The 10,508-nt window shown below is 50.8% G+C and overlaps 1 protein-coding gene and 1 long non-coding RNA gene across 2 annotated transcripts; one reads left to right on the top strand and one right to left on the bottom strand.

The window, feature by feature from the left end:
- Window positions 1-1,980: 1,980 nt before the first annotated feature.
- On the bottom strand, window positions 1,981-6,153 carry LOC109296657. The gene is made up of 4 exons (XR_002097017.1): window positions 5,999-6,153; window positions 4,287-4,373; window positions 3,443-3,507; window positions 1,981-2,602 (listed from the first exon to the last, which is right to left on the bottom strand). It is a non-coding gene; the product is annotated as an uncharacterized LOC109296657 (long non-coding RNA).
- A 115-nt stretch (window positions 6,154-6,268) lies between these two features.
- Window positions 6,269-10,249, top strand: SOX9 (SRY-box 9). The gene is made up of 3 exons (XM_019516137.1): window positions 6,269-7,253; window positions 8,431-8,684; window positions 9,375-10,249. The coding sequence occupies exons 1-3, from the start codon at window positions 6,823-6,825 to the stop codon at window positions 10,172-10,174; spliced, it is 1,485 nt and encodes a 494-aa protein (XP_019371682.1). The 5' UTR covers window positions 6,269-6,822; the 3' UTR covers window positions 10,175-10,249.
- The last annotated feature ends 259 nt before the right edge of the window (window positions 10,250-10,508 follow it).

Raw genomic sequence — 10,508 nt, 5'->3', positions numbered from 1 at the left:
GAGGCAAGCTTGCTTGCACAGTGATTAGTTTTAGTCTACCTGACAAGTATAACGAGGCAAGCTTGTGCAGTGATTAATTAAAACATCACACGCCTAAATGTCTTTCAGGGAATCTCCCTGGGATCTTCAGTCTCTCCTTTTTCTTTGCAATGCGAAGGAAAAAAAACTGGCTTTCATGTGTCATGATTTGCAAACTTCAAGCAATATACAGTGTTTCCTCCCCAGCTTATCAGCGGCAGCTTTTTAGGGCTGTGTATTACTGTGTGAGATGATTAGACAGCTAGCCAGACAGACACACAGCAAGCAATTTTTTTAAAGAATAGTTCAGGTTAAATCAAAAATGAAAGATCCAAAAATTCTTGTTCAAATCTCTAAAATGCAGCACAACTCTGCTCCAAAGCCGTTATCAACTCATTGGCTCTCATATTTTTAAGAAAGACGCAGACCTCTGGGAAAAGGCAAATTAGAAAGTGGCATAAGGCATTTAAGAAACCCAGATGGGAGAAATGGAAACTTTGCTGAGCTGGCTGGATTCGGACTGCACTAGACTTTGCTAAGAGAGGACGTGATGGATGTGCCGCTCCTCTGCCAAATCATTCCCAGCCATCCATCTCTTTGGCCCTCCACTACCCGTCGTGCCGCGCTGTCCCAGCAGCATCACAAGGGCCTTGCACAACTCTGACGCCCTGAGCACCCCAGCTGTTCCCAGTGCTCACCTGAGTGTGCACGCCCCAAATTTGCCTTTCGAGGTGCATGCAAAGAATCACAGGAGCTTTTCACTTTGAGCCCCTTTAGGCCAAAGTGGTGTTGTTTCTGCTGTGTTGTTTCCAAAAAAGAAAGTGCATTATGAGAAATGATATACTGCTTGCAAAATGACAGGGGTCGGGGGGGGAGATGTAAGATCTTTTTCCCTAAGTATAATCCCAGTAAGATAGGCTGACCAACCTGTTACCATCTCGCATCAACGTAAAAAGACACTGTGCACCGGCCACCGCTCACAACGGTCTTCCGGACACTTCCCGTGGTCTTTTTATTATTATTATTTGAGCAATTGGGCATCTAACTCACATAACCTGTCGAATTTGCTGACATTGCCTTGCAGGCATTCAGCCCCAACAGAGATCTCTTATTTTAAAGCATTTCCTAACCTAGAAGTGGGGGAAGTGAATATATAACTTTCAAATAATAAACTTCACCCCCAGAACTTCCCCGTTGAAAGTTATTGTCCAGGCCTAACATTTACTGGGGAATCAAGGAGGTACGATGTCCGGGGCATGGGCTTTTGTGCCCTGTATCAATATAATAACTGCTCTTTCTAACATGATGAGAGAGGGTTGTTTTTTTTCACATTACTTTCTTGGGGCTTATTTTTAAAAGGGTTGCAATACAGGCCTATTCTCTCTGCTTTGGCCCCTGCCCCAACAGACTAAACATTAGCCATTGCAAACTTGAAAAGGAGGAAACTTCTCCCAGCACCAACACAGCCAAGCAGCATTTCCCTGGCTTTCCTTTCCTACGAGGCAAGGACTTTTTGTTCGACTGAAGAGCCTCTTCGGATGCAGCAATGAGGTCAGACAGCAGCGCAGGTGACATCACAGCCTGAAATGATGTAAACGAGCGGTCTGCAGCATGACGAGGAGGGGATCAAACAGCACGAGGGAGACGGAAAACTTTAGAAATGACAAGTGGACACTGTTCAGATTTCAAGAAAAACACCCAGGGGGGTGTTTGTCCTCTCCCCTCCACACACACACACACACACATGCATGCGCTTCATAAAAACTCGACTGACTTCAATGCAGAAACAGCAGCCAGCTCTTAGCAAACACGTCTGATTCGTGTCAATATGGCCACAGCAAATATTTGTAGGGTTCGAAAGAAAAATCCTTCTGAACGTCCCGTATGGATATGATCCCCCTCACTATTAAACTGCCTGCCTTTCTCTCGCTGCTTAGTGCCTGCAAGCAGTCGTTTTGGGCACAAAGAAGAGGGGGGACGAAATGAGAAATGTAATTCGCACTCTTCTGGTTAAAGAACTTGCCTGCACCACGGACCAGAGACTGATAGTAAAATCATGCAACTTCTGAAAAAAAAAAAACCCAGCATCCTGCTGCAAGTTAAGATGACGAGAAAAGAAATTGTCAGCTTAAAAAGTGAACTGGGCTGCCCACCTTTCCACCTATTCTGTAGATGAGGATTTATTTAATAGAAAAAATGAGGCGCAAACTATAAAATTGCAGGGGGGCATAACAAGGAAAGCTACTTTGCATCTGCCTCCTGTTTGCTGTTCAAACTTGTTAAGCCACGGTCTTTTGTTGCGAGAGAGTCTCTCGTCGTGAAAAGGCAGAATCCTTTCACCAGATGGACTTTCAGAATGAAAACTCTTCTCATTATAACACTTTTCATTAACTCAATTATCCTCCCAAGTTATTTGTGTTTATCTCTGCCAATCAGCAGTATTGCCAGGGAACAATCTCTTGTCACCTTCTTTTTTCTCTCCCCCCAGGTATCTTTGTCCAGCATTTGGCTAGGGCAGTTCAGCTAACATGAGAACAACCTATTGGCTGATTTTGCTCTGATGTCCCCATGGCAAATTACATATCTGTAAGGAAAAAAAACAATACTGCAAAAACCGTTGTAAATGGGTAAGGGAAAAAATGTCCACCTAAATGTTAGTTACAGCAGAACTTTTTGTTGATGCAAATCTCACTGTCTCCCTTTTTTTGTTTTTGGTCCCTGCTAAATATTTTGCAGAGCCAATATTTGCAAGAAAATGTGCTTTCTTGTTGCAGACACACACAAGACAAGCAAAACCCTTTGCAACAAAATGTTGGCTCTGACTCCCCCCCGCTATCGTTATATGACAAAGACTCTGTTAATAAGACATACACTTACCTTTTCACTCACCCAAAGATAACTACTTTCCAAAGATTTGCAAGTAAAAACTCTGAGAGAAAGATAGCACAGGCAGAAAGGGTCTAGCGGGGAGATTTCCTTCTAGAAATGGGTTGATTCAGCACTCCTTCCCCTTATGCCCCCCCCTTTCTTTTTTTTTTTTGCAAGTGAGATTTCCAATTCAATACAACAAAATTAAATGCAGATTTTAAAAGAATAATGTGTTCCCGCACACGTACTATCGTCAAGCATGACAATGCAGTTGAACAGGACAAAGGCTGTGAACTGAAGCAGTCTCGATAAAGTACTGGGGGGGGGAATAACAGCAATGCTTGAATTGAATTCAGAATTAGGCACTGTGTATTTTATAAGGAAAATTGCACACACAAAAATATCTGTCCTTCTTTGCAGCAGCAGAGGTGAATAGATGAGAAACTGTGTGCGGGTGAGGTGGGGGGAGGACCGAGAGTAAAGCTGCAGCACAGGCATTTGCTCCAATTCATTTCTCATCTTTAGCCCTTAATTTTTCTTTATAATCCTTCCTTACCACAAGATAGGGTCTATTCTGAACGGAGATAACTTTGTTTTCATCGGTGATACTTGATCCACAGGCTGTATGAAAAAGCAGATTGCAATTAGGAAGGCAGATGCTAAAATATTTCACTACCAAGTGAAAGGGGAAATTTGGGGGAGGGGGTTTCCAAGGCCATCTCGAAGCACACCCACCTTCCCCCCCCAAAAAAATTGAAGCCCTTGAAATATTTTTTTTTGTCTTTCTTGTGTTTGAGTTTTTGGACGAGCAGCTTAGGCAGTTTGGCAACTAGTTCAGAACTCTTCCTTGTACAATTTCAGTCTGTGCAGCAGCAAACTATACAATCAAGTCCCTGCCATCCCCTTGAAAAGCGATCTCAACCTTTCTAAGCATCGCATAAAACTCCCTAACACAGAGACACAGCCACACACAGAAAAATTCCTGTGCACTGGATATACAGACTAGATATATAGACGGGCACTGGATGTATAGACTGAGTTAAGCCTAGCTCTAAAGGATGACACGTGCCATTGTTCAATTCTCAAAGCAAATGCCAATCTGATAAATCAGAGATACAAGAAACCTGCGGCACGGCAACATACGGTAGTCTTGAAATAATTATGCTGCTTAAAAGTGCTCAGTTATGGCACATTCGATTCCTGAGCTTTCCCCAAAGACTTTTAGAAAGAAGACAACTCTTGAAACAACATGTAACGTCAAGGCAGTGACGCAAAAGGGTGCAAGGCAAGGGGAGAAGGGGAGATGCACTCAACTAACTCGACAGGCAGATTTCCCCCCACCTAAAGGTACAGAAGTGAATATCCAGAGGTGTCTGCCCAGTGTTACGTTGGTCTGATACCTTGTCAGGTTCACTGATCACTGGGGTGGAAAGCTCTTTGGATCAGCTGCCCCTCGGGGTTTGCTAAGCAACGGTTACTGCTGAATCCTGTAAAAAAAAAAAGAATAAATAAAAAAAGGCAGATCACGATTCGAAGTCTGATCAATCAGACATGAGCCCAGTTCAGCAAGAAGACTCATCCCCCCCCACTCCCATCCCCATCCAGCCAACCCTTCTGGAGCTGCGGGAGTGAAAAGTTTAGGGTCAGTTTCTGGGCTTTTGGCGCCCTCTCGGTACGAAAAGGAGAATTTCGCTCGGGCACTGGGAAGAAAAGAAAGGTGTTTACAAAGGTAAAAAGTTCCAAAGAAGCAGCAGGAGGACGAAATGAGGTGCAGAAAAGGTGCCAAGAGCAAAGCAAGACCCGTTGAATGATGCCCGCCTGGGCCCGAGCACCGTGCCAGCGGCTGATTGCAGGGGTTCCCGGGCAGAAGTGGCATCCCAGCGCTGCAAGGGTTGCCTTTGCTATTGCCCAGGTAAACGGCAGAGGGTCTGGGATGGAGACAAGATAGGGATGTGCATGTGGGGATACCAGGATGAGGCATCAGCATGGGCTTAGCGCGAGAATAAATGATGACAGGGGGCTGTTAACAGTCTCTCACTGTCATTGCCCCCTTCTCTCTCATGGGTGGGCTCCGAGTCTGTCCAGCTCACGAGCGGCAACCTCGCTGTGTCCGTGTCAGAAACCCCCGCCGGATGCCCTGCAAGCGGACTCGCCCCTTAAGAGACAAGTACGTTCAAGAGCAACCTGCCACCGAAACCCTCCAGCCATCACAGCTGCATTCGAAACTTGTTTTTTGAGAAAACCCCAGCATTTGCTGGGGGTGGAAATCGAATTACATCGGTCTTCCACATTCAAAGAGAAGCAAAGATTTGTAGTTGGCAGAACACGAGTTATTCCCGGGGTGGGGGGCAAAAGAGAGAAACTCTAGGTTGAAATACCGGGACATGCTAATAAATGTCATGTTTTATGACATGATTTTGCAGAGGGGGTCTAGGCGTAGTCAGGGCTGGGTATTCCCTTCTCTGTTCACATAAGCAAGGGACTCCACAGCGTCCCCATCCTTGCTACCTGTGTGTCCCTGAATAGCATTTGCCTCCTCGTACTCCTTAGTGCAAAACAGACTGTTTAAATCGTCAAGCCGGAGAAAACGTTGCACGCCCGCTCCTTACAGGGAGGAAAGAGAAAGTTGTATGAAGTCAGAGTAACATAGGAGGGAAACCCCTGTTGCTCGGTAGGGTTCATATCCCTGAATTTAAAGCCACCGACTCCACGCACGTTATTACAGGACCTTCAAACGACAGCCCCAGGGCAGACGACCTGCCTCCGAACGCCCTTGCCCAGCACTGAGCGGCTGCAAAACTTTGCCCATCTCCGCTCGCAGCTGGGCGAACCCCACCTGGCAGAAGGGCCCATCCACCCGGCGGGCATCGCACCTTGGAGCCAGGTGGGTTTAAAGTGAAGGAGTGAGAGCGGCTGACACGGGGAACAAGGCCGGAGGCACAACCGAGCAACACCACTGACTTCTAAGGAGGACGGCTCTGCTCCTTGCCATGCCACAGGAACGGGGCAGCTCAGCAGCGCGCAGCCTGGGCAATCCCATGGGCTTTTTTACCCCTGAAGTCGCTTCTCTAGCGCTGCAGCCATCGCGTACGTCCAGCCACCCCCAACCTACCTAGCCCCACAGAGAGCAAAAAGAAAGGCGCTTTGGAAAGGTATCACAAAAGTCTGCAGCACAAAGAGTCAACTCAGGCACTGCAACTTTGCAGTGTTTTTTTTCCTCCCCTGCTCTCAGCTCTGGGCTCAGCTCTCCCCACCCTACGAAAACTTGCAGCCAATCCTCTCTTTGCCAGCCCCCAAAGGCAGGGCTGTCATTGGTGGAAAGTTTCTAAGGTGAACTAGCAGAGCAGGCTATTTATTAAAGAGACACAGAGAGAGTTGGAGATTTGGGTTGGAAACCGACTGGGTGCAACCGGGAGCCTCAAACTTGCCAAAACTAAGGATTCTTTTTCTCTTTTTTTTTGTTTTTTGTTTCTTTTTTATTATTCTTTTTCTTTTTGTAATTCTTCTTCTGAGAGGCAGAGAGAGCAAGGGGGGGAAAAAGCCACCCCATTTTTTTTCCTCCCCCCCACCCCACTTTGACTACCCACAGCAGCACCCGAGCTGGGCTGGAGCACGTCTCTGAGAGCAGATTGCAACTTTGCAGGCGCCTGTGACCCATCTCAGTTGTCTCTTCTCCTCCTCCTGTGAGCTGCTGTTAACAAATCCAACTCTTGCAAACTTTTTCCCCGCTGGGCTGCTTTCCCTTCCCGCCCCCCTCCTCTCCAGCTCTGCCTCGCTTTCTCCCTCCTTTCTCCCCCAGCCCGACCCCGGCAGGCTTCCCGCTGGTTTGCAAAGACTTTGCCCCTTATTATTACTACTATTTTGTCATCCCGCCTCCCCCCTCCCCTCTCCCCACCCTTTGGTTTTCATCCTGCCCCCACTCTGCCACCTTCTCGCATGAATCTCCTAGACCCCTTCATGAAAATGACAGAAGAGCAGGAGAAATGCATCTCTGGCGCCCCCAGCCCCACTATGTCGGATGACTCTGCAGGCTCTCCCTGCCCCTCTGGCTCCGGATCGGACACGGAGAACACCCGGCCCCAAGAAAACACCTTCCCCAAGGGGGACCCGGACCTCAAGAAAGACAGCGACGAGGACAAGTTCCCCGTTTGCATCAGGGAGGCTGTCAGCCAGGTCCTCAAGGGCTACGACTGGACCCTGGTCCCCATGCCGGTCCGGGTGAACGGATCCAGCAAGAACAAGCCGCACGTGAAGAGACCCATGAACGCCTTCATGGTGTGGGCTCAGGCTGCCCGGAGAAAGCTGGCTGACCAGTACCCCCATCTGCACAATGCCGAGCTGAGCAAAACCCTGGGCAAGCTCTGGAGGTGAGTTGGGGGGCAATGGCAGGGGGATGATGGTGGCAGACCCCGAACTCTTGCCTTAGGATACGTGTGGGTGCTGTGTGCACGCTGGCAAACTTATTTATCAAGGGGAAAGCACGCAGGGAAGAGCGCAGAGGCAAAGCAGGGACCTGTTGCCTCTCCCCGCTTTCCGCTCTTGCACGCATTCATTTTCCCAGTGCGACGCATGGCTGGCTTCAGAGTTACCCCCTCATCCCCTGCAAGGTGAATTAGGGGCCTTGGGAGATGCTCAGGGGGGTGAGATGCAATGGCAGATTGCAAGGGGGGAGATTGCAATCGCCCTAGATGCAATGGGAGATGTTCAGGGGGTAGAGACCCCCACCGCAGCTTGCAGGGGACAAGAGGCCCAGTCACACACGGGAGTTTGGGGCTCCAGGAGGACCCGGGGGGGTTTCTAGATTGCATCCGATTTGCCTGGGTTGATTGTGGCCGGAGGGGTGGAAGCAGGGAGGGGTGCGGAGGGAGAGCTGGCAATGCCCCGCCAAGCCCCTGGGTGGGTGTGTGGCTCTGAAGAGCAGCCGTGCATGGCTTAACTCCTCCAGCCTTTCAAACCAAGCAGGGAGGGAAAGCAGAGCTCCAGTGAGTCACCTGGCCGAGCCCTGCGGCGTGTGACTGCAGGAAAAAAAACTTAAGGAGTTTGAAGCAAAAGGGGAAAGTTTCGGAGCAAATGTGGACTGCATGAGGCGGTGCCCAGAGGCATCCAGGGGGTTAGTCATCTAATCTCCTATTGAATCTGTGTGTGTGTGTGCACTTCTCGTCCAAGGGGGAGCACCTCAGACCAAACCCAGGGGGGAAAAAACAGGGCAGGAGTTTTGTTACGTCTTGTTTGGCCACCAAAATGTGGGGAAGGAGGTGTCGGGAGGGGGGGAAAGGGGGTAAGTTGAGGGGTACCCCCGACAGAGCGAGATTAGGAAGCAGCGCAATGGGGTAAGAGGAGAGGTGCTGATCTGGGGGTGGGGAGGGAGAAGCTCCCAAGATGACACTCTTGCTGGAGTGAGGGTTGGGCTGCAAACCACCCGGCTGGGGAGAGGAGCAGCAATAAGCTGGGCCCTGCCGCGTTGCCCCAGGGGGGAGCGAAGGCCGTAAGCGCCATGCCACGCTGGAGGGGTCGCTAACCCACGGCTGCCCTGCTCTCGCCCAGGCTGCTGAACGAAAGCGAGAAGCGCCCGTTCGTGGAGGAAGCCGAGCGGCTGCGGGTGCAGCACAAGAAGGACCACCCTGACTACAAGTACCAGCCCCGGAGGAGAAAGTCGGTGAAGAACGGGCAGTCGGAGCAGGAGGAGGGCTCGGAGCAAACCCACATCTCCCCCAATGCCATCTTCAAGGCCCTGCAGGCGGACTCCCCGCAGTCCTCTTCCAGCATGAGCGAGGTGCACTCCCCCGGGGAGCACTCTGGTAAATACGGGGCCTCTTCTGCAGCCTTCCCCAGGCGGGATGGGGAGGGAAGCTGGAGGGAGACGCACGTGCCCCTGCAGACTGCGCTGGCACGGTGCGTGGCTCTATATTGGTAACCAGACTTAAAATGCAACCTGTCTGTAGAGAAACGCTCACCAGATGCAGCAAGAGACAGGTGAATGCACTTTTACACACACGCCCCACAGAGAAAACCGCATCCGCTGCCTTTGCCACGTAACACATGCGCACTGTCCCACTCGAGGCCTGAAAAAGAGAATTGAAACAGGCTTCCAGGCATTTCAATCCACACTTTTCTTTTTAAAAAAACCCACATTTCTCCACTTTGCAAGTGGTCAGAAAAGCTCTGTAACTCCTTCCCCGCCCCCCCTTCCGCCCCAAGATCTATTGACACAGCTATTGATCGCTTTTATATACCCAACACCTGCAAATGTTTGTGTTACCCTATGCAACTGCCTTCAGAGGCAAGGCGTTATGATCTGTCGGGCCCCACAGATCAGGAGTTAAGTATTAACTGTGTTATCGCTGTTATACAACACCTCCCGGTTATAAAACTGGATGGTGTTAGCTTGCTTGCAGGACGTATCAGCATCCCAGATACGGGGCGACTAGGGGCCGCTACAGAAGGGCAGCCATCTCACCGCGGCTTGCGCTCTGTCTTTCCTTTTCCAGGGCAGTCCCAAGGCCCCCCGACACCGCCCACGACCCCCAAAACAGACGTCCAGCCTGGCAAGCAAGACCTGAAGCGAGAAGGCCGCCCCCTGCAAGAGGGAGGGCGGCAGCCGCCCCACATTGACTTTCGAGATGTGGACATCGGGGAGCTCAGCAGTGACGTCATCTCCAACATCGAGACCTTCGACGTCAACGAGTTCGACCAGTACCTCCCACCCAACGGGCACCCTGGAGTCCCGGCTACTCATGGGCAGCCTGGCCAGGTGACCTACACGGGCAGCTACGGGATCAGCAGCACCGCCGCCACCCCAGCCGGGGCTGGGCACGTGTGGATGTCCAAGCAGCAGCCGCCGCAGCAGCCGCAGCCGCCGCAGCCGCCGCCACAGGCTCAGCCCCAAGCGGCGCACACGATGACCCCCCTGAGCAGCGAGCAGGGGCAGTCCCAGCAGCGGCCGCACATCAAGACGGAGCAGCTGAGCCCCAGCCATTACAGCGAGCAGCAGCAGCATTCGCCGCAGCAGATCAACTACAGCTCCTTCAACCTCCAGCACTACAGTTCGTCCTACCCGACCATCACCCGCTCGCAGTATGACTACACAGACCACCAGAGCTCCAACTCCTACTACAGCCACGCCGCCGGCCAGAGCACCAGCCTCTACTCCACCTTCACCTACATGAACCCCACCCAGAGGCCGATGTACACCCCCATTGCAGACACTTCTGGGGTCCCCTCCATCCCCCAGACCCACAGCCCACAGCACTGGGAACAGCCCGTCTACACACAGCTCACTAGGCCATAGAGGCAAAGAACAACCTACAGACAAAAAAAAACACAAAAAAACTTCCGCGGACTTGTCCTCTTTAAACCAAGAAAAGGAAGAGAGAGAGACACTCAAGCTGAAAGATGATGGGAGAGAAAAAAAAAAAAGGAAGAAAAGAAAACACAAGGGTCCTTCTGCACTACAGCATCCTTCAGGAGGTGGCCAGACCACTCTGCTGAGAAGCAGCAAAACTCGGTACAGACCTTCCAAGGACTGGACTTTTCACCTTGAGTCCAGGGTGAGAGCAAACAGATGAGATTTCCATCCCACAGACTCATCTGCCTGTGTTTGGACTTTTGTAATGATTTTTAGC

This window comes from Gavialis gangeticus, unplaced genomic scaffold (genome assembly GCF_001723915.1).
Source record: "Gavialis gangeticus isolate Ggan-Ray unplaced genomic scaffold, GavGan_comp1, whole genome shotgun sequence".
In the NCBI taxonomy this organism is placed as follows: Eukaryota; Metazoa; Chordata; order Crocodylia; family Gavialidae; genus Gavialis; species Gavialis gangeticus.
The sequence above is the reverse complement of the archived record's forward strand: the minus strand, read 5'-3'. Positions and strand labels throughout refer to the sequence as shown.

Bases quoted from the DNA above. Each gene is read 5' to 3' on its own strand.
- SOX9 (XM_019516137.1), top strand. From the start codon at position 6,823: ATGAATCTCCTAGACCCCTTCATGAAAATGACAGAAGAGCAGGAGAAA. The intron at 7,254-8,430 runs GTGAGTTGGGGG...GCTCTCGCCCAG, and splicing joins ACCCTGGGCAAGCTCTGGAG to GCTGCTGAACGAAAGCGAGA. The intron at 8,685-9,374 runs GTAAATACGGGG...TTCCTTTTCCAG, and splicing joins CTCCCCCGGGGAGCACTCTG to GGCAGTCCCAAGGCCCCCCG.